The sequence below is a fragment of the Mastigoproctus giganteus genome, chromosome 12, assembly GCF_048544385.1.
Source record: "Mastigoproctus giganteus isolate SK-2022 chromosome 12, ASM4854438v1, whole genome shotgun sequence".
NCBI classification, from domain to species: Eukaryota; Metazoa; Arthropoda; class Arachnida; order Uropygi; family Thelyphonidae; genus Mastigoproctus; species Mastigoproctus giganteus.
The window spans coordinates 25,886,573-25,910,058 of NC_143586.1; the positions used below are offsets into that span (position 1 = coordinate 25,886,573).

Below are 23,486 nucleotides of genomic sequence, written 5' to 3' on the forward strand. Positions count from 1 at the left end.
GGCTTCACAGACCATCCAGACTTCGCCGATATTGGGTCTACTTGATTTGAATGTCAACCGAATATCAGTTCCATCAGCATTTTAGACTCTGCTTGTCTGGCATATCTGTGAGAATGTCTGTGACAACCTCAAGGACCAAATACTCATCATAGTCATACTGTTATACTCATCATAGTCATTAGCCCTATAACACACATCTACTCTCATTTTCATTTTACCATTGCTTACATAACATCAAACTGACAACGTTGCACTGGCCATCCATGTTGACTCGATGCATTACCTTAGAAATAATACAATAGAATCCCATTAATCCAGACTTGACGGAACTGAACTTGTTCTGGATTAGTGAAAGTCCGGATTAACTGGAAGCTATCTTTAACGTACAAGTAAACACATGGGTTGTGTTAGGTTAGCTAAGAATAGGAACAGGTGCATGTATACTTGTGTATACACCAATGCTAGGAGTTTGGTAAATAAATTTGAGGTGTTGGTCAAAACATCAAAGGCAGATATTGTTGGGATAGCAGAGATCTGGTGTCACACAGATATAAGGAATGTAGAACTGAAATTTGGGGAGTACAATGTGTACTGGAAGGATAGACAGGATAGGAAGGGAGGAGGAGTTATGCTATTAGTTAAGAAACACATAAAATCCAAGGAAGTGAAGCCAGTCGACATCGTTGGACAGTGCAGTGTAGAGTCAGTTTGGTGTGATATAAGCATTGGGAGATCAGAATTGAGAGTAGGAGTGTGTTATAGGCCTAATGACTCTGATGAGTATAACAAAAAACTGTACAGGAAAATAAAGTGGGTCAGTAAATCGGAGATTCTTATAATGGAGAATTTTAATTTCCCGGATATTGACTGGAATTTGTGGGTTATTATTATTATTTATTATTATTATTATTATTATTTGTCATATGGTGCAAGGAAGCCTGAGGCTTATGCTGCACCAGCCAGAAAAAAATCCCCGAATTACCCTGAGAGAGAGAGAGTGAAAGGAAGGAATCGCCAAGAAAGAGAAGAATGACGATATCCAGCTCAGGACCCTGGGTTTGCCAAGCCCATGCTCACCAGATGTGAGCCCCTGGTTTGGTCACTCACACACTAGCAAGGCTTTTCTGGATTTATTGGTTGATTGTTTTCTATATCATCATATTTGGGGAGGCAACTAGAGGGAGTAATACTCTTGATCTGATTATCAGTAGTGATTCTTCATACATTAAGAATCTGCAGATAAAGGAACGACTAGGTGGCAGTGATCATAGTGTGCTGAAGTGGGGTTTACTCAAAGAGGTAACTACCATCAGGGGTAAAGGGAAGGGTTTTTGCTTTAGTAAAGGCGACTGCGGTGGTCTGAGACAGCATTTAAATTCTATACAGTGGGACCAACTGATGATTTTACCAACATCAAATTCAAAATGGAAAGCATTCAAAAAATTTACCTTGGAAGCTACTAGGCTATACATACCAACTAAGAAATATTGTTCAAGGTTTAGGCCTAAATGGATGTCAGATGAACTAATGAGACATATGGCAGAGAAGAAAAATGCATGGGATTCATATAAATTAATGGGTGACACGGAAGCCTATGATAGATATAAGCTGGTCTGTATCCAAGTCACAAAGGAGATTAGGCAGGCAAGGGCAGATTATTATATGGCAAAGGATGCAAAGAAAAACAGTAAAGAGTTCTTTACCTATTACGAAAATTTATTTTGTTTCTCAGAGCAAACTAAACATAATTACAATTAATAAGCTTTCGGCTGGGAGGCAGCCTTCTTCAGATTGAATACATGAATGGCAGTTGGAATAGAGATGTGCACTGCCAGGATGGTGCGTGAGGCGCGTGGTTAATTTTTTGTTGATGTTTGTGGCTGTGACATATGGTGGTGATGTGGCCAGCGTTTGTCTATGGATAGAATTACTGCCTCTGTGATGGGGTTAACTTGGCAACCACTGTTCTTTTTCAAAGAGGCATCTGAGCATTTTATATTTAACGATTCCAACCAGGTGCGCTTTAGGTAATGGTGGGACCTGTCCACAACCACGACCTCGCGGTGTGGGTCGATGTCGTGGCGGGTTGTCCAGACATTCTCGGCGATAGCTGAGTGTTCTACATCTGCCAAATGGATCGCCCTTTTATGTTCTGAGAGACGTTTCTCGAGTCAACATCCAGTCTCTCCAAAGTAGCAGCTGGTGCAGTCACGGCAAGAGATGCGATAGACCAAACCGCTCTGTAAAAGAGTGGGGACGGGTGTTTTTACGTTGGAGATAAGAGAACGCAGTTTCTTGCCTGGGAGTTGGATGCATTTTATCCCATATGATTTTAGGATACATTGAGGTGTATAAAGCCTCTTTATACACCTCAATGTTTTGAGCATGCTCAATGCTGATGGGATTCTTCCTCTTGCTCAGAATAATCACCTAAGAGGGCATAAATTCAAATTGAGGAAAGACAGATGTAGGATAGATGTGCAGAAATTTGCCTTTAGCCAGCGGGTAGTTGGTTGGTGGAACAGACTTCCATCCTTTGTTGTGGAAGTTTATGCCTAAATAAATTTAAATCTGAGCTGGACAGGTATTTGGAACGAACGGAGGGGTGAGATGGGAGTGTTTTTTTTTTTTTTTTTGGCTGATGCTGGATAAGCTTGCTTTCTTGCATCATATTAGCATCACTGGTATTAGCATTAGTACATATGCCTGTACTAATGCTAATACCAGTTTTTATTTAAAGTTACTAAATAACAAAATTTTAACAACATTGGTTTTTATATTAAATTAATAAAATAATATTTTAAAGTAAAAATTATGAAAAGTAAAAGAATATGGTAAATAAACAAAATACTGTACAAAGCAATAGAACATTATATTACACAAAATAAATGTTCCATTATTGTTTTTGACTCCCATAGCCTGTCATTGGTATTATATCTGGAAGAAAGTCTGTGATAAGTGTCAGTAAACATAAGGGATCTCAGGACTTATAATAGACGAGAGTTTCACTACCATACTACAATAGTGAGGGGGGAGGTTGAGTTATGCCACCTTGGAAGCAAAAGTAAAATTCAATTACATAATTTTTGCAATTGGTCAATGTACTTATTTTCCTGTTAAGACTTTTCAAATAGTATATGACATATTATTATTATTATTATTAGCAGCCATACGATTCAAGGAAGTCTGAGGCTTATGCTGCACCAGCCAAAAGAAATTCCTGAGTTCGCCTGAGAGACAGAGGGGAATCACCAAGAAAGAGAAGGATGATGATATCCAGCTCAGGACCCTGGGTTTGCCAAGCCTATACTCACCAGATATGAGCCCCTGGGGTGATCTTTGTGAATACAAAATTTGAAGACAAGATCAATGCAAATATAATGAATAATTAACTATAGTAGTTAATTAATCCATTATTTTATTTTATTTATTTATTTTTTTGTAGTTGTTGGCGTATCGGCTTCTGTGGCCATAGTGCACCTCCCAAGGTTTTTGCAGTACTTTGATCCAAGCCCGAGGCGGGATTCGAACCCGCGACCTTTGGGTTGCCAGGCAGGCAGGCAGGCACTTTACCCACCCGGCTAGCCTGGTTGGCAATTTATCCATTATATTTGTATTGGATATAAAGGAATTATGATCAGAAAAAGGATCAAAGCATCACATTTACAGTTTTTATCATGCTCACTTTAAAATTTATATTATGTGTATTTGGAATGATAGCATCCATCTGACATGATCAGAAACAACAAGTGAGAGATATTCTTAACAGAATTTGATTTTCAGTGAACTGCTCAATCATATCATAGCAAGTGTTTAGCACTGTTTCAGGAAGCTACAGCAAAGTTTCCTGCAGTCATTGCTTCATTTATGATTGTTACTTCAGCAGTTTTTTTTTAATAATGCCTAGTATTCTGGATCCTTATGGAAGATGTACACATTAAATCTATAGTGGTTTACTGCAACTCTAAATACTTTTTTTACTGTAGTAAATAGATTTTGATAGTGGAACTTTTTGTTTGCTATTGGTAAAAAAATAGGTCCCTCAGTATCAACTATAATAGTCTTTGTTCCCAGACCACTGTTGAAAATTGTGTTTGGCTTTCTTTACTGGTAGTTTTAATACATTTATTTGTCACTTGGGAATGTTTACTGAGGTGAGTAATATGCTGTAATTTTAACAGCTGTTATAGTGCAATTTTTATTTATTTCATCCTTAAAAATAGCTGATAAAAGGAAAATTCATGCTCAAGTAATTGTTGTTGTAATAAACAGCAGAAAAGCTTGTTACACTAGAAGTGAAAAGTTTTAATACTTAGTGAGAAAGAACACAGTGTTAAAGTAATTATAATAGAAGTATATTACTTATACATTACTAACACTGAAGTTATTATAGTGTCATTGTTTCTTTATATCTCATATTGTGAATGCCTTCACAAGTTGCCTATTCAGTAATACTTCAAATAAGTAATGCTTCCCCTATAGAGAAGATATTGTTACTTGTTCTCAGTGAATATCGCCATCCAGATGGCCTTTTTAGGGTTATTTAGCCTTCATTGGTGAGTGGGTAGATACCTTGGTGGTATAACAACTGGTATGACAACTCAGTTGTGAAATCAAGTCCACAATATGAGAGATGCTAAATGGTATTTAATAGTTTAATACTTATTAAAAATTCAGAGCAAAAGTCTCAGACTGTGTTAAAATTTACAGACATATAAGTTAATGCAAATGCATCATGTCTGTATGCTGTAAATTAATTGAAGTTGTTATAGTGGCATCGTTTCATACACCTCATATTATGAATGCCTTCACATTGAGTTGCTTATTCATTTATAACTCAAATAAGCAATGCTTTCCCAATAAAGTAGACTATTGTTACTTATTCTCAGTGGATACCACCACCTACATGGTCATTTCAGAGCTATTTGGCCCTTCATCAGTGGGTGGGTGGGTGGGCAGGTTCCCTACATAGACTGATGCATTTGTGCTAACTTATATGTCTGTATTTTCCCATAGTCTGAGGCTTTTGCCCTGAATTTTTATAAAAGATTTACTTACACTTAATTATACTTATATTACTTATAATCATAATCTTTTGGCAATCATGCAGTTTACTACCATTTTTTTTTTTTTTTTTTTAAATCTAGGTGCTGGCTATCTTCTTTCAATCACTAAGGAAACAAGCTGTGATGAAGATGCAATTGCTAGACTAATTCATTCCTTTGCTAGAGATTCCAAAATAGAAAGTAATGTTGGAGCTAATTTATGCTATGCTTTGCCAACTGAATGTGGGTCTTCACTGGGACATATTTTGTCAGAAATTGAAACAAAAAAGATAAAATTGGGAATTTCTAGCTATGGCATATCTATCACTACTATGGAAGAAGTGTTTTTAAAGTAAATATCAGTTTTGGCATATTACTGTTTTTATTATTAATATTCTTACTCTTTGTCAAACAACACACCCAAGGGGATGTAAACGTATATTGAAAAAGGATGGTTGCAGGATAGACGTGTGAAAATTTGCTTTCATCCAGTGTAATTGATTATTGGAACAAACTGCCATCTAGCATTGTGGAAGTGGGTAGTTTGAATAAATTTAAGGTAGGATTAGATATATTGTTAGAGGGGGGAATGGGCAGATGAGGTAGGTGGTTTTTTTTTTTTTTTTTGGCCAATGCTGTATATTTTTACTACTACTACTATGACTAATATTGGTAATCCTTGGAACTAAATCAGGTTATGTTTCCAGAAAAGTGCTGTAAGTCCAGACTGATTTTCCCATAGATACAGTAATATACTAGGGAATTATATTCCCAGCCAAGGGTGTGATATATAATTTTTATAGATATGAATACAAGCAGAATATTTAATAAGATGCTTTCAGGACTATCTTCTTTTTATATTCTGTTTTCGTTGCCAGCAGGATTTAGCATTAGCATTAGTAGAGGCATATGATGCAAGAAAGCAAGCTTATTCAGCATCAGCCAAAAAAAAAAAAAAAAAAAAAACCACTACTCCCATTTCACCCCTCCGTTCGTTCGAAATACCTGTCCAGCTGAGCCTTAAATTTGTTTAGGCTATCAACTTCAACAACAAGCGATGGAAGTCTATTCCACAAACCAACTGCCCGCTGGCTAAAGGTAAATTTCCGCACATCTATCCAACATCCGTCCTTCCTCAATTTGAATTTATGCCCTCTCAGGTGATTATTCTGAGCAAGAGGAAGAATCCCATCGGCATTGAACATGCCCAAGCCATTCAAAGCCTTATACATCTCTATCAGATCACCTCGCCGATGCCTAGTCTCCAGGCTCTGTAATTTGCAAAACTTAAGCCTTTCTTCGTAAGAGCAACCCTTTGTTCCTTTCACTAATCTTGTTGCCCTTCTCTGTACTCGTTCCAGCAGCTCTACATCCTTCTTGAAATGAGGCCTCCAAACCAGTATACAGTACTCAAGGTGTGGCCTGACCAATGCCTTATACAAGGGAATGATCACATCCCTGTCCCTGCTAGAAAAATTTCTGTATATCATTGACAAGACACCATGAGCTACTCTTGCAGCTCGTCTGCACTGCTCAGAGAACTTCATATCTGCCTGCACAATTACCCCCAGGTCCTTTTCATTCTCTACCACTGTCAGCGTAGTACCACAGAGTTGATACATTGATCTGGGGTTACTGTTTCCCATATGTAGTACTTTACATTTGTCAATGTTAAACTTCATTTGCCACCTCTCAGCCCATCTGCTCAACCTTTCCAGATCCTGTTGCAGCAGCATAGCATCAGTAGTGTCCTTAACAACCCTGCCAACCTTTGTATCGTCTGCAAACTTGGACATTAAGCCTGATACACCATCATCAATATCATTTATAAATACAGAAAACAACAATGGACCCAACACTGAACCCTGAGGAACTCCACTAATAACATTAGTCCACGTTGAGCAGTGTCCATTGATTACCACTCTCTGTTTTCTGCCACTCAAGACAGAGAGTGGTAATCAATGGACACTGCTCAACGTGGATTTAAACTGCATGATTAATGCAATGGTCTTAATTCTCACAGCAGAATAAACTTGCTTTTGCAATCAGTTGCCCTAGTACTGCACTACTTACAAACAGGCAGATGGCTCACTAAAATATTATTTGACCATTTGTTTAAAAACTTTTGTTATAACAGCCTGTTTCACGCTTATTCCTCATTAGGTAGCAGGTGGTCTCTAGTGACAACACAGACAAAATAGTCATAAAAAGGTTCGATGTGATCTTCCATATTGTATACAAAATCAGTTTCGAAGTTGTAACATATTTAAAGCTACCTGTTGAAAATATTGTAGCAGTATATGCTTAGAAAAAGTTCTTCACAGGCCAAGTATTTTTTGAATGAGTGATTTCTCCGTGCTTAAAAAGGGATCTTTCTAAAGTGATATAGTTCTTGTGTTTCCAGACACTGTAATTTGCAAAACTTAAGCCTTTCTTCGTAAGAGCAACCCTTTGTTTGATTCACTAATTTTGTTGCCCTTATCTGTACTCGTTCCAACAGCTCTACATCCTTCTTAAAACGAGGCCTCCAGGCCTGTATACAGTACTCAAGGTGTGGCCTGACCATTGCCTTATACAAGGGGATAATCACCTTACTCCTGCTAGAAAAATTCCTGTATATCATTGACAAGACACCATGAGCTACTCCTGCAGACCATCTGCACTACTCAGAAAACTGCATATCTGCCAGCACAATTACCCCCAGGTCCTTTTCATTCTCTACCACTGTCAGTGTGGTACCACAGAGTTGATACGTTACTGTGGGATTACTGTTTCCCTTATATAGTACTTTACATTTGTCAATGTTAAACTTCATTTGCCACCTCTCAGCCCATCTGCCCAACTTTTCTAGATCCTGTTGCAGCAGTTTACTGTAATTAGCGTCATTAACAACCCTGCCAACCTTTGTATCGTCTGCAAACTTGGACATTAAGCCTGATATGCCATCATCAATATCATTTATAAATATAGAAAACAACAATTGACCCAACACTGAACCCTGAGGGACTCCACTAATAACATTAGTCCACGAAGAGTGTTCCTTAAATTTCATTCATTATGTATAGTTGTTTATCTTAAAAATTGTAAGAAAAGAGCCAAGAAAGGAGATGAATGTTCCCTTTCTCTTTGTTTTTCTATTGCATTTAAATTTTACTAATTCCTTTCACTTTATCACTTATTGGCACTGTTCCTATCTCCCTATGGCTGGAACTGAGTAATAAAGACAACTCCAGGACCAGAAGGAGCAAAAATCTCCACAAATTCAATGGAAAACAACGATAGTCCAATTGACTGCATGATGGATAACTCATCCTCATGTTCTATCAAGCATCAGAAGATAAATAATATGAGCTTCCATTTTTTTTTTTTTTTTTTTGTAGTTGTTGTTGGCGCATCGGCTACTGTGGCCATAGTGCACCTCCCAAGGTTTTTGCAGTACTTTGATCCAAGCCCGAGGCGGGATTCGAACCTGCGACCTTTGGGTTGCCAGGCAAGCACTTTACCCACCTGGCTAGCCCGGTCGGCATGAGCTTCCATGCATGTTATATTAACACTATGTACATAGTGTTAATATAAATATACTTTCACCATTTAAAGTTCAGAAATGCATAGAAAGCCTAATTGGTCCTCTTAAAACAATAACTTGCTTAAGTTTTATTGTTTTAGCAAGACCTCTGACAACATACTAGTCAAAGTTTTGAATGCTCAACAGTCTAAACATCTGAAAATTACATCATTCAGAGGCATATCCATTATTGCCTCTTCTCATGCTACTTTGAATTCCTCTCCGGGAGTAATGGATGAATGTGACCTCCCGAACATGTTGTAAGAACTAAAGGACTAAGAAATTATTCATGTCAAAGAAATATTTGTCAAATACAACAATCACTTGTTCCAACATGGAACATAAGAAAGAAACGAAAAGAAAGAAAAATTCTGGGGTGCCCTGGGAGAGAGAGAACAAGAGTCAGAAGTGGAGGGGAATCGCCAAGAAGGGGAAGAATGATGATATTTACCCCGGGAGGGCTCAGATCTGGTGAGTATGGGCTTGGTAAACCCAGGGTCCTGAGCTGGATATCATCATTCTTCTCTTTCTTGGTGATGCCTTCTACTTCTCTCTCTCTCTCTCTCACACACACACACACACACACAGGGGGTAACTCGGGAATTTTTTTTTTTTTTTGGCTGGTGCAGCATAAGCCTCAGGCTTCCTTGTATCATATGGCTAATAATAATAATAATAATAATAATAATAATAATAATAATTTTAACATTTGATGCACCCATCCCTCCAACATCTGTAAAGGTCTAGTATCTTAACTGCAGTACAAAGCCATGTATCCCTAACCCAACATATTTTAAATGCCAAAAATTTGTCCGCTCCCAGAATGCCTACAGAAGTTTAGCTACTAGTGGATCACATGATCATACTGAAAGAGACTGTAAAGCAGATGACCCAGAGTGTCCAAGCTGCCTAGTTCAGAGGTTATCCACTCTGAAAAACTAAAAAAAGAACCCAATAGATTAAAACAGCAAAATATTACATACCAGGAAGCCAGAAAAGTCAGTTACAACATTCCCTCCAGATGAATAAAATTAAAACAAATCTGGAAGTTGCAACCATTTGCATATATCTGAATTTACAATTACTATTGTCTCCTTGTATTTGTCCCCTAATCAAGATATCTTATTGGAAGAACTTGAAAATCTGCTATCCCAAATCTCTCCTCCTTTCTGTATTAGGGGAGGTCTTAATAGTCATCATGCCTTGTGGGGTAATGACATACTTGATAAATGGGGACAAATTCAGAAAAAAAAAATATTGAAAAACTAAATTTAATACCACTGGATCAGATACATCCTTTCACTTTGTTGCTGGATCAAGCTCAACCATTGATCTCTCTCTCTTCTCGCTCGCTCGCTCACTCTCTGTTCTGCAGTTCTAGTTGGCTCATAACAATCTACTAGGTAATGATCATTTCCCAATTTTCTGCCCAATAAATACAAATTTATCAACTTGCATAGTCATGTCATTGGATGAAACTTTGCAAATACTAATTTGGAAAAATATAAATAACTAGCAACACTGGTCAAATTAGTTGTATCAAAAGTATCTGTTGATGATGCCATTGCTTATGTCACAGAGTGCATACTGTGAGCTACTGAACAAACCATCCTAAGAACATTTCCAAGTCCTAGACCACATCCCAAAGTTTGGTGGAACAATGAATGCTACCATGCCAAACGTGAGAAAAACACAGTTTGGAATAACTTCTACAAATCCTACTGCTTAAAATCATATGTTGCAGTTTAAGAGAGCCAGAGCTTGCTCATTGAATGCCACACGCATTTAATGAGCAAGCAAAAAATAATCTTGGAGATGATTTGTCTCTATAATCAACTGGTACACTAAAATGCAGACCGTTTGGAATAAAATCAGTAAAGTGTATAATAAATATTCTATCCATATCTTTCATTACTGAATGTGAATGGACATAAAGTTTCACTTCTGAAAAACAACTAATTCTCTAGGAGAGTCTTTTGCTCAAACATCTTCCATAAGTTCATACAGACTGGTCTTCCAGAAATTAAAGGTCTATGCTGGAAAGCAGATCCTTTATTTTGACACTATTGCCCATCAGTCGTAGAACTGTTCATTTACAATGACTGAACTACACCTTGCTTTAGACAGTTCAAAACATAATGCTGCTGGTCCTGATGGAGTGCATTATGTTATATCGAAACAACTAGGTGATCAAGCATTTCATGTGTTACTCTTTATGTATAGTAAGTTCTTCACATAAAAAAACCCTTCCCAGTTAAGTGGTACCATGCCCATGCCATAGTCTTATTAAATCTGGTAAAAACTCAATGAATCCATTCCACTACTGGCCAATTTCCTTTGCCAGCTACATGGAAAAAATAGTTAATGCTAATCTAATCTGATAGTTAATCAAATATAATTTTATCAACCCAATTGTCATGTAGCAAATCTGCCTTAGACCTAATTATTCAAATAGAAGTCCAGAATTTTAATGCTTTCATCAGAAAAGAACATCTGGCTATGGTTTGTTTAGCCATTGAAAAAAGACATTTGATATAGTTAGTATTATGGTATTATGCATGATATGTACACCTGGAATTTTCTAAAATATAGTTCCTTTCATGTCCAAGTTCAGTCTTTTCTATCTTGCAACTTCATCTGGGTCAGCTTTAAGTGCCACCCTTTTTATTATAAAAACTAACTCAGTAATGCAAAACCTACAGTTTTCACTACCTTATATGCAGATTGATTTTATCCATTTATTTAAAAAACTACCACCATTCATTTCTGTAGAATGCATAACCTCAATCCTAATCACATCCTAAACGTTCGTGACCACATGATACCAGTTTTGCAGTATTTGATTTCTTAGTTTAATCCTTGATAGAAAATTAACTTTGTTTGATCTCATCAAACAACCATGAATCAGTTGTTTATACAAATTAACTCATAAACCTATAACCTTTCTCATTAACCTTTCTTATTAACTCATAAGCGTGTAATTTCTTATGCGGATGATGTTAAATCATTGCCACCTCAGATTCAAGTCAATCATCTATCAGTACACAAGAGCTTATCTGTAATACTCTCCAAGAATTCTCTTCATACCTCAACTCTTTTAATCTCTCACTCAACCCCTCAAAATCTAGTCACCTCCAAATTTTTCTTAGAAAGAACATCTCTCTGATTACCACCTCGCTTAATTCTCAAACCATTCCTATTGTATTGGGCCATAAGGGTCTTGGAATTTTTTATGACTCCAAATTCAACTTCTCTACTTATTTAAATTACCTATCGAAACAACTCATAAGAGCCATTTGGTTGGCAAAACAAAACTTACAACATATCCACTCTGACCATATTATAATCCAGTTCTTCTCCAAAATGATCAAGCTAAAAATTCTTTATGCTTCTCCTGTCTGGGCTGGTGTGGCCAATGCAAATTTCAAAAAAATCTCTTCTCTTGAATATTGGTTTCTCAAATGGACTTTTTTAAAGTCAAGCTATGAACCTGGTCTTTCATGGTTGACTGTCTTAACTATTCTGATTTTTCTCCTTCAGTTTTGTACAACAATCTCTCATGCTTTGCAAAATTGTATGACTCTGCCATTGATTGACCTGAAATTTGGGAATTCATAGCATGCAAAATTCCTAGGAAAGCTGCAAGATCCAAACCCACACTTTCCTCCTTATTAACCAGACTCCACTTGACCGAAAAGCACTTTCGTTCAACACTTTTCTTTAACAACTTATTGAATTTAGACCCTGCCTTAAAAGCTCAAACAAAACTCTTCTGTCCAAAATGGCTAAACTTATACTAAAGAATCTCAACCAAACAAAAAATAACGATCATGTTGCATCTTTCCTGTCCTTTCACCTGGACAGGTGAAAGGACATTTTTGCGCAGTAATTTTTGCGCAGTCACATACCTTCTGCATATCATGTAATTCTGGTTTAATGTTTTCTTGAACTACAGTAGACTGTTGAAATAATGGCACCCCAAATAACAGCACATTGAGATCAGATGTATACATACAGTGCAGATGTCTTGCAGTGCCAAAAAAGAAAATGGCAAGTCACATGATTAATGTATTTGTTTATGTTCGTCATTTTGAAAGTAAATTCTGTAGTGATATCACAGATTATACCACTGTTTTACATTTATTTTGAATTAAAAACCCCTCACTATGGCTTCTAAAGTTAATAAACCTCATACAGGGAAGAAAAGAAGAACAACATTAAATATTGGTGACAAACTTGATATAATCTAAACTATTACATTAGAGTCACCCGGAATGTTAATTCATATACCTATGTGTATTGTGTCTGTAAAATGTGTGTGTTCTCTGCTTGATTTGCCTGTTTTGCTGGACGAAAAGCTCCAGTTTCTGGGGGGAAAAGCTTGCTATCTATGCCCAAGACCCACTAACTCAGCCACAGAGTGAAAAAAGTCTATAAAAGTTCCCCACGTCATCGATGGGATTTGAACCCAGGCCTTTTCCACCCGGTGTGGGAAGGACGGTGATGATACCACTGTGCCACCCGTGCAGACTAAACTTGATATAATAAAGAAAATAGAATGGGGCATAAGCAGAAGTGTATTAATGGCAGAATATAACATTGGATCATCAACATATTTATGTTTTTTTATGTGCAGTTAATAAAATTGCATTCTTAATCTCTCTATTTTTATTCGGCCTCATTATTTCTGCATTAAATACATTAAAAATAAAACTTTCAAGATAACGGAAAAACCAAGATAGCAGTGCCTTGAATCCCTGAAGATGCCATTATTCTTAAAGGCTACTGTACATTTTTAGCAATGTTAATGTCTGGAAGATTATGTTTTAGTCATTTCATGTAAATTGTATGTACTTGATTATTACTATTTTTGTCATTAATTTATTAGTATTTCTATTAGTTTTATCATATTTTAGTTTATGTTCTTATTATATATTGTAAGCCCTTATAGCTGTTTCATTGGTTGTGCTGAGGAAAGCATGCCATGTAATTCTGATCATTGTAGGTGGTAAATCTCAACATGGTTACGTTGGCATGTTACTTTGTCCAGCACGCCTCTGGACAAACCTGCGACCTCTGGCCTGTTTGTCTTTATGTTGCCTCTCTGTATTGTATGGATCCCTGACCAAGAGCTAATAAACGGAATTAATAATAATAATAATAATAGTAAGCACTAGAAAAACAAAAAATTAGAGTAGAGGTATTTTATAGGCTAAGTGACTGTGATGGGTATAATGCAGACAAATAGGATGGGCCAGTACATTCTGATGGGGGATTTTAACTTTCTTATTTTTAAGTCCATTATAAAATTTTAACTTATAATGGAGGATTTTCACTTTATTATTTTTAAGAGTATTTTATTAGCATTAGTAGAGGCATTTGATGCAAGAAAGCAAGCTTATGCAGCATCAGCCAAAAAAAAAAAAATAAACAAAAAAATAATAAAAAATAACCACTTCCACTTCACCCCTCTGTTCGTTCGAAACACCTGTCCAGCTGAGCATTAAACTTATGTAGGCTATCAACTTCCACGACAAGGGATGGAAGTCTGTTCCACCAACCAACCACCCGCTGGCTAAAGGCAAATTTCCTCACGTCTATCCTACATCTGTCTTTCCTCAATTTGAATTTATGCCCTCTCAGGTGATTATTCTGAGCAAGAGGAAGAATCCCATCAGCATTGAGCATGCTCAAACCATTCAAGGCTTTATACACCTCTATCAGATCACCTCGCTGGAGCCTAGTCTCCAGACACTGTAATTTGCAAAACGTAAGCCTTTCTTGTAAGAGCACCCCTTCGTTCCATTCACTAATCTTGTTGCCCTTCTCTGTACTCATTCCAGCAGCTCTACATACTTCTTGAAATGAGGCCTCCAGACCTGTATACAGTACTCTAGGTGTGGCCTGACCATTGCCTTATACGAGGGAATAATCACCTCCTTATCCGTGCTAGAAAAATTGCTATATATCATTGACAATACACCATGAACTACTCATGCAGCCCGTCTGCACTGATCAGAGAACTTCATATCTGCCTGCACAACCACCCCCAGGTCCCTTTCATTCTCTACCACTGTCAGTGTAGTATCACAGAGTTGATACGTTGCACTGGGATTGCTGTTTCCCATATGTAGTACTTTACATTTGTCAATGTTAAACTTCATTTGCCACCTCTCAGCCCATCTGCTCAACCTTTCCAGATCCTGTTGCAGTAGCATAGTGTCAGTAGTGTCCTTGACAACCCTGCCAACCTTCGTATCGTCTGCAAACTTGGACATTAAGCTTGATATACTATCATCATTATCATTTATAAATACAGAAAACAATAATGGACCCAATACTGAACCCTGAGGGACTCCACTAATAACATTAGTGCATGATGAGCAGTGTCCATTGATTACCACTCTCTATCTTCTCCCCCTCAACCACCCTTTATCCCTAGCCAGGTAGGTAAAGTGCCTGCCTGGCAACCCAAAGGTCATGGGTTCGAATCCCGCCTCGGGCTTGGATCAAAGTACTGCAAAAACCTTGGGAAGTGCATTATGGCCACAGAAGCCGATGCGCCAACAACTACCGAAAAAAAAAAAAAATACCACCCCTTTATCCATAGCAGCAATTTGCCTTCAATGCCACACTGCTCCACTTTGTGCAGCAGTCTTCCATGTGCAACAGTATCAAAAGCCTTTCTAAGATCCAAGTATATAATATCAAAGTTACTCCCTGCATCCACTTCTTTTGTGACTGCATCATAGTATCCAGTCAAATTGGTCAGGCAAAAACTTCCCTTTAACAAAACCATGCTGTGTCCGAGCTATAACTGAAGTCTTGTCTAGATGATCCTGCAGTGCTTCTTTAACCAGTGCCTCCATTAATTTTCCGGGAACTGAAGTTAAACTAACAGGTCTATAATTACTTGTGTCGCTCTTTGATCCTCCTTTGTGAATTGGGGTCACATTTGCACATCTCCAGTCCATGGGTACTTCCCCTGAGTCCAAGGAAGCTCTCATAATTATGGCAAAGGGTTTGCTTACTTCCCCCGCTGCCTCCTTCAATATAACTGGATAGATCCCATCCACCCCAGGTGCCTTTCTTGTGTTTATATTCAACAATTTCTCCCCCACTCTACTCTCAGTTAGTACAAGATTCTCTAGTAGTAGTAGTGGCATGTGATGCAAGAAAGCAAATGTATGAGCTTATGCAGCATCAGCCAAAAAAAAAAAAAAAAAAATCACACCATTCCCTCCAAATGCCTGTCCAGTTCCTCCTTAAATTTATTCAACCTATCAACTTCCACAACGACAGATGGAAGTTTGTTCCAGCAATTAACCACCCGCCTGCTAAAGGCAAATTTCCGCACATCTATTCTACATCTGTCTTTTCTTAATTTGAATTTATGCCCCCTTAGGTTCGTAATCTGAACAAATGGAAGGATCCCATCAGAATTCAGCGTGCTCAACCCATTCAAGGCCTTATACACCTCAATCAGATCACCGTGCAGGTGCCTAGTCTCCAGCCACTGCAATTTGCAGAACTTAAGCCTCTCTTGGTAAGAGGATCCCTTCATTCCCCCTCACCAATCTTGTTGCCCTTCTCTGTACACGCTCAAGTAAATCTACATCCTTCCTAAAATGAGCCCTCCAGACCTGTACGCAGTACTCAAGGCGTGGCCTGACCATTGCCTTATACAGAGGGACAATCACCTCCTTTTCCCTGCTAGCAAAATTCCTATATATCATTGACAAAACCCCATGACCTGCCCTGGCAGCCTGTCTGCATTGCTCAGAGAACTTCATATCTGCCTGAACAATTACTCACAGGTCTTTTTCATTTTCTACCACCTTAAGTGTAGTACCACACAGTTGGTACATTTCTCTGGGGTTACTTCTACTCATATGCAGTACTTTGCATTTGTCAAGGTTAAACTTCAGTTGCCACTTCTTAGCCCATCTGCCCAAATTATCTAGATCCTGTTGCTGTAGCACACTGCCATTACTGTCATTAACAACCCTGCCAACCTTTGTATCATATGCAAACTTCGACATTAAGCCTGATATACCTGCATCAATATCATTGATAAATATACAAAACAACAGTGGACCTAACACCGAACCCTGTGGGACTCCACTAATAACATTAGTCCAAGAAGAACAGCACCCATTGATTACCACCCTCTGTCTTCTCACACTTAACCATCCTTTTATCCATTGTAGCAACTTACCCTTAATACCATTCTGCTCCAATTTGTACAATAGTCTTCCATGCGCAACAGTGTCAAAAGCTTTCCTGAAATCCAAATATATAATATCAAAATTATTTTTTGCATCCAGTTCCTTTGTAACCACATCATAATATCCTATCAAATTTGTCAGACAAGCCTTTCCCTTAACAAACCCATGCTGTGTCTGAATTATTGCTGCAGTCTTGTCTAGATGATCCTGCAATGCATCTTTAACCAGCGACTCCATTATTTTACCCGGAACAGAAGTTAAACTAACTGGTCTGTAATTACTCGAGTCACCCTTCGATTCCCCTTTGTGAATTGGGGATACATTTGCACATCTCCAGTCCGTGGGAACCTCCTATAGTCCAAGGATGCTCTCATAATTATGGCTAAGGGTTTGCTTAGTTGCTTTGTTGCCTCCTTTAATATAACTGGATAGATCCCATCCACCCCAGGTGCTTTTCTTATGTTTAACTTCAAAAATTTCTCTTCCACTTTGCTCTCAGTTATTACAAGATCATTAAGCACCCTGCTACAATTTGATAACCTTCTGACATTCTCAAACCTCACCTGTGAATGTAGATGCAAAATACTCATTCAGTTTGTTTGCTATCTGAGCAGGATCATCAACAGTCGAACCATCGATGTTAAGTGGACCAATCAGATTCATCCCCTTCCTTTTAGAGTTTATATAAGTAAAGAAATTCTTGCTGTTTTTCTTAGCATCTTTTGCCAAGGATTTCTCGTAATCTGCCTTCGCCTGCCGAACCTCTTTTGTGACCTGATTACAGATTAATTTATATCTGCCATAGGCTTCTGAGTCGCTGGATACTTTATATGCATCCCATGCATTTTTCTTCTCTGTTACGAGTCTCATTAGTTCATTTGACAACCATTTAGGCCTAAACCTTGAACAATATTTCTTAATGGGTATGAAACTTTTAGTAGCTTACACGATTAATCAGTTGATCCCACTGTACAGAATTTAAAAACTGTCGGAGACCACTGTACTCGCCTTTACGGAAGCAAAAACCCTTTCCTTTACCTCTGATGGTAATTAAATCTTTAAGTAAATCCCACATCAGTACATTGTGATCACAGCCACCTAGTGGTTCTTTTATCTGCAAATTCCTAATACATGAATGATCACTGCTGATAACCAGATCAAGAGTATTACTTTCTCTGGTTGCCTCTCGAACATGCTGCTGCAGAAAACAATCATCCAATAAATCTACAAAAGTCTGACTAGTGTGTGAGTGCCCAACCCACAAGTTCCAGTCAATATCTGGGAAGTTAAAATCCCCCATTATAAGACATTCCGATTTACTAGCCCACTCTCTTTCTCTCTACAATTGTTCATTGTACTCATTCCAGTCATTAGGCCTATAACACACTCCTACTCTAATTTTTGCTTTCGCAGTGCTTATGTCACACCAAACTGACTCAACAGTGCACTGTTCAACTATATCAACTGGATGCACTTCTTTTGATTTTATGTTTTTCTTTATTAACAGCATAACATCTCCCTTCCTATCCTGTCTATCCTTTCTGTACACATTGTACTCCCCAAATTCCAGTTTGGCATTCCTTATATCTGTGTGACACCACGTCTCTGATATCCCAACAGTATCCGCCTTTGATGTCTTGACCAACACTTCAAATTCATCAAATTTATTTACTATACTTCTAGCATTGGTATACATGCAAGTATACTTGCACCTATTCCTAGCCACTTTAACACATCCCATATACCCACCTGTTTCACGATGACTGACATCCGTCCCTGAAATCCCCAACACCCCTAGCTCCAGGTCGCTACTTATTCTAATAGAAGTTGTGCAAGAATCACCTTCACCTCTGCCTACGGCTACTATTAGTCCTTGTATCCCCCCAAGCTATCAGTTTTCCGACCCACCTAACACTGCCTCGATAGCATCAGCAAATATTCTTGCACCCTTTCTATTTAAGTGTATCCCATCCTTGTAGAAGCAGTCTGTCCTGTTAACAAGTACAGTCCAGGCTGAAAAAAATTCTATCCCTTGAGCCTTGCACAATCTTTCCAGGGCCGAATTGATCGACAAGGCTCTCATCATATACTCCCTTCTATCGTGTCTGGGCAGAATTGCAGACACTTTTAAATTCAACCCTATTTCACGGCTTTTTTTCATCAGTGACCTGTACTTGTTAAGTAATTCTGCTGGTCTCCTACTCTTAATATCATTAGTGCCAACGTGTACAACTATATCACCTTTTCTGCCCCTAAAAGATGATATCTGCTCTACAACGTCATCAACCTTTGCTCCTGGCACCCATACCCTGGTCCTGTTCCATCTATCCTTTCTACAAAGGATGTTTCCAACCAACAACTACTAGTTCCTTTGGGACCAGCGCAAACTGCCTTGGGGGTTGCCGCTGTGTTGCGTGATGACCAAGTGCAAGCTCTGGCGTTGATGTGGGCAGCTGAGAGCCTGATGGGCCCCTCAATTTAGATCTTTCGAGGGCATCCACCCTGTCCTTCAAATTCTCATATAGGCCCATAACAACGCTGAGTTGTCGCCTGATTTCCTTACACTCCTTACATCGCGCGCACACACAAAGACATCCCCCATGGCAATATCATGTTCCGTTCCAGATAGTTCGGCAAACATTTCACAAGTTGCACATTTTTTTAGGCTGTGATGCGTTGGAGAATCGCCCCCCCCTCAGTTCTCCTCCGAGTCACAGCACTCCTGCCACTTTGTGCCCGTTGCTTTGCTGCACTAGTTTGGGGCATGATATTTTAAATTAATAAGATCAATAAATTAAATTAAATTAAATGTGAATACTACGCTATCTAATAGAATCAGTGATGCGTATTACTGTTTCTATAATTATACGTTAGAGCTACCTAGCTACCTCAATTAAAAATTTGAATTCCCTATCACTATATACAAAAACAATGCCTACAATATTCGAACGAAATAACGGTTTTATAAAGTATTACGTATATCTACAAAAACTGTGTATATAAATTAAAATAAAAATAACCAGCGTAATTAGAACTATAAGACTACGTATTAAGTACAATATAAAATAACAATTATGTAAATAAAAAGCAAACACTTATCGTTTATTTCGGAGCCTGTAACTCGCAGCTGTATTTTCTAAAGAGAGTCAGCGCCCTCTCTTTAGCTTACTGCCAGAGTTGAATACACCTCTGGCATTTCCCTTGATGAATAACTCCTCATGTGTGAATGTCGATGCAAAATATTCATTTAGTTTGTTAGCTACCTGAGCAAGATCATCAACAGTTGACCCATCGATATCGAGTTGACCAATCTGATTCATCCCCTCCCTTCTAGAGTTTACATAAGTAAAGAACTCTTTGCTGTTTTTCTTTGCATCCCTTTCCAAAGATTTCTCGTAATCTGCCTTCGCCTGCCCAACCTCCTTTATAACTTGGTTACAGATCAACTTGTATGTATCATAGGCTTCTGTGTCACGTGTTAATTCTTATGTATCCCATGCATTTTTCTTCTCTGCCATATGTCTCATTAGTTCATCTGACATCCATTTAGGCCTAAACCTTGAACAATATTTCTTAGTTGGTATGTAAAGCCTAGTAGCTTCCAAGCTTCTAAGATAAGTTCTTTGAATGCTTCCCATTTTGAATTTGCTGTTGGTAACATCATCAGTTCGTCGCACTGTATAGAATTTAAATACTGTCTCAGTCCATTGTAGTTGCCTTTATGAAAGCAATAACCCTTCCCTTTACCCCTAATGGTAGTTGCCTCTTTGAGTAAATCCCACTTCAGCACACTGTGATCACTGCCACCTAGTGGTTCATTTACTTGCAGATTCTTAATGCATGAAGAATCACTACTGATAATCAAATCAAGTGTATTACTCCCTCTAGTTGCCTCCCGAACATGCTGATGTAGAAAACAATCATCCAATAAATCCACAAAAGCCTTGCTAGTGTGTGAGTGACCAGCCCCCAAATTCCAGTCAATATCTGGGAAATTAAAATCCCCCATTATAAGACTCTCTGATTTACTGGCCCACTCTATTTCCCTGTGCAGTTTCTTATTATACTCATCAGAGTCATTAGGCCTATAGCACACTCTTACTCTCAATTTTGATCTCCCAATGCTTATGTCACACCAAACTGACTCGACACTGCACTGTCCAGCGATGTCGACTGGCTTCACTTCCTTGGATTTTATGTATTTCTTAACTAATAGCATAACCCCTCCTCCCTTCCTATCCTGTCTATCCTTTCTGTAGACATTGTACTCCCCAAATTCCAGTTCTGCATTCCTTATATCTGTGTGACACCACATCTCTGAAATCCCCACAATATCTCCCTTTGATGTTTTGAGCAGTACCTCAAATTCATCAAATTTATTTACAAAACTAGTAGCATTGGTGTACACGCAAGTATACATGCACCTGTTCTTTTTCTTAGCTATCCTAACACAACCCATGTGTTTACTTGTACCGCAATGATTCCCAGCAGTCTCTGAAATATCTTGCATCTTATTTTACAGGCTTCTGTTCATTCCAATAGAAGCAGTGCAAGAATCACTTTCACCTCTGCCAGTGGCTACTGTTAATCTATTAGTCCTTGTATCCCCCCAATCTAGCAGTTTTCCGGCCCAACTAACATTGCCTTGATAGCATCAGCAAACATTCTTGCACCCTTTCTATTTAAGTGTATCCCATCCCTGTAGAAACAGTCTCTCCTGTTAACAAGTACAGACCAGGCTGAAAAAAATTCTACCCCTTGAGTCTTGCACAATCTTTCCAGGGCCGAATTGATCGACAGGGCTCTCATTATATACTCCCTCCTATCGTGTCTGGGCAGAATTTCAGACACTCAAATTCAACCCTAATTCACGGCTTGTTTTCAACAGTGACCTGTACTTGTTAAGTAATTCTGCCGGTCTCCTACTCTTAATATAGTTGTGCACTATGTGTACAACTCATACTCTTAGTTGTACACGTAGTGCCAACGTGTACAACTATATCACCTTTTGTGCCCTTAAAAGATGATATCCACTCTACAACGTCATCAACCTTTGCCCCTGGCAGACATACCCTGGTCCTGTTCCACCTATCCTTTTTACAAAGCATGTTTCCCGTTTTCCTGACAATAGAGTCACCAACAACTACTAGTTCCTTTGGGACCAGCGCATTCTGCCTTGGGGGCTGCCGCTGTGTTGCGTGATGACCAAGTGCAAGCTCTGGCCTTGGTGTGGGCAGCTGAGAGCTTGATGGGCCCCTCACTTTTAATCCTTCGAGGGCATCCACCCTGCCCTTCGAGGACAGGGTGGATGGGGCCAAATGACTGTGATGGGTATGATGAAGAACTATTCAGGGAAATAGAGTGGGCCAGTCAATCAGAATATTTTAAAATGGAGATTAATTTTCCAGATATTGAATTGGAACTTGTGGATTGGTCACTTACATAGTAGCAGAAATTTTCTGGGTTTATTGGATGACTGCTTTCTACCACAGCATGTTAAAGAGGCAATAAGAGAGAGAATAATACCTGCACCTTCATACATTAAGAATCTCCAGACAAAGGAACCACTATGCCACAGAGGTCATAATATATTGATGTGATATCTACTGAAAGATATAACTACTATTATGGGTAATGGGAAATGATTTTGCTTTCATAAAACAGACTGTTGCTGTCTTAGGCAGATTTAAAATTCCTTTCATTGGGACAAATGACTGGTGATGTTACCATCTCTAAATTCTAAATGGGTAATAATCAGAAATTATTACTCTTTTTATACCAATAAAGAGATTCTGATGGGATTCTTCCTCTTGCTCAGAATAATCACCTGAGAGGGCATAAATTCAAATTGAGAAAAGACAGATGTAGGATAGATGTGAGGAAATTTGCCTTTAGCCAGCGGGTGGTTGGTTGGTGGAATACACTTTCATCCCTTGTCGTGGAAGTTGATAGCCTAAATAAGTTTAAGGCTCAGCTGGACAGGTATTTCGAACGAACAGAGGAGTGAAGTGGAAGTGGTTATTTTTATTTATTTATTATTTTAAAAAATTTTTTTTTTGGCTGATGCTGCATAAGCTTGCTTTCTTGCCTCAAATGCCTCTACTAATGCTAATTCTTCCCAGACACAATAGGAGGGAGTACATGATGAGAGCCTTGTCAATCAATTCTGCCCTAGAGAGATTGTGCAAGGCTCATGGGGTAGAATTTTTCCCAGCACGGTCTGTGCTTATTAACAGGAGAGACTACTTCTACAGGGATGGGATACACTTAAATAGAAAGGGTGCAAGAATATATGCTGATGTTATGGAGGCAGTGTTAGGTTGGTCGGAAAACTGCTAGCTTGAGAGAGGATTCACAGACTAAAAGATTAACAGTAGCTGCAAGCAGAGGTACAAGTGATTCTTCCACTGCTTCTATTAGGTTAAAGAGTGGGTTGCTGGGGTTTTCAGGGGCTGATGGGAGTCATCATGGAACAAATAAATACATGGGCTGTGTTAGGGTAACGAAGAATAAGAATAGGTGTAGGTATACTTGCATATACCCCAATGCTAGGAGTAGCATCTCCTGCCACCTAGTTTCCTGGGATTTCAATGGCTAGGACCTAAAAAAAAAATGATGCGTTTTACATTAAAACTTAATGGGATTGCT

At 38.5% G+C, this 23,486-nt stretch overlaps 1 protein-coding gene across 1 annotated transcript in view; it reads left to right on the forward strand.

Moving 5' to 3' along the window:
- The window catches only part of LOC150076805 (phospholipid-transporting ATPase ABCA3-like), a 432,361-nt gene that overhangs the window by 273,036 nt on the left and 135,839 nt on the right, over positions 1-23,486 (forward strand). The window contains exon 13 of the mRNA XM_090385683.1: positions 5,148-5,397. Coding sequence (XP_090241809.1) covers positions 5,148-5,397 — 250 coding nt within the window. The remainder of the gene's footprint in view (positions 1-5,147; positions 5,398-23,486) is intronic.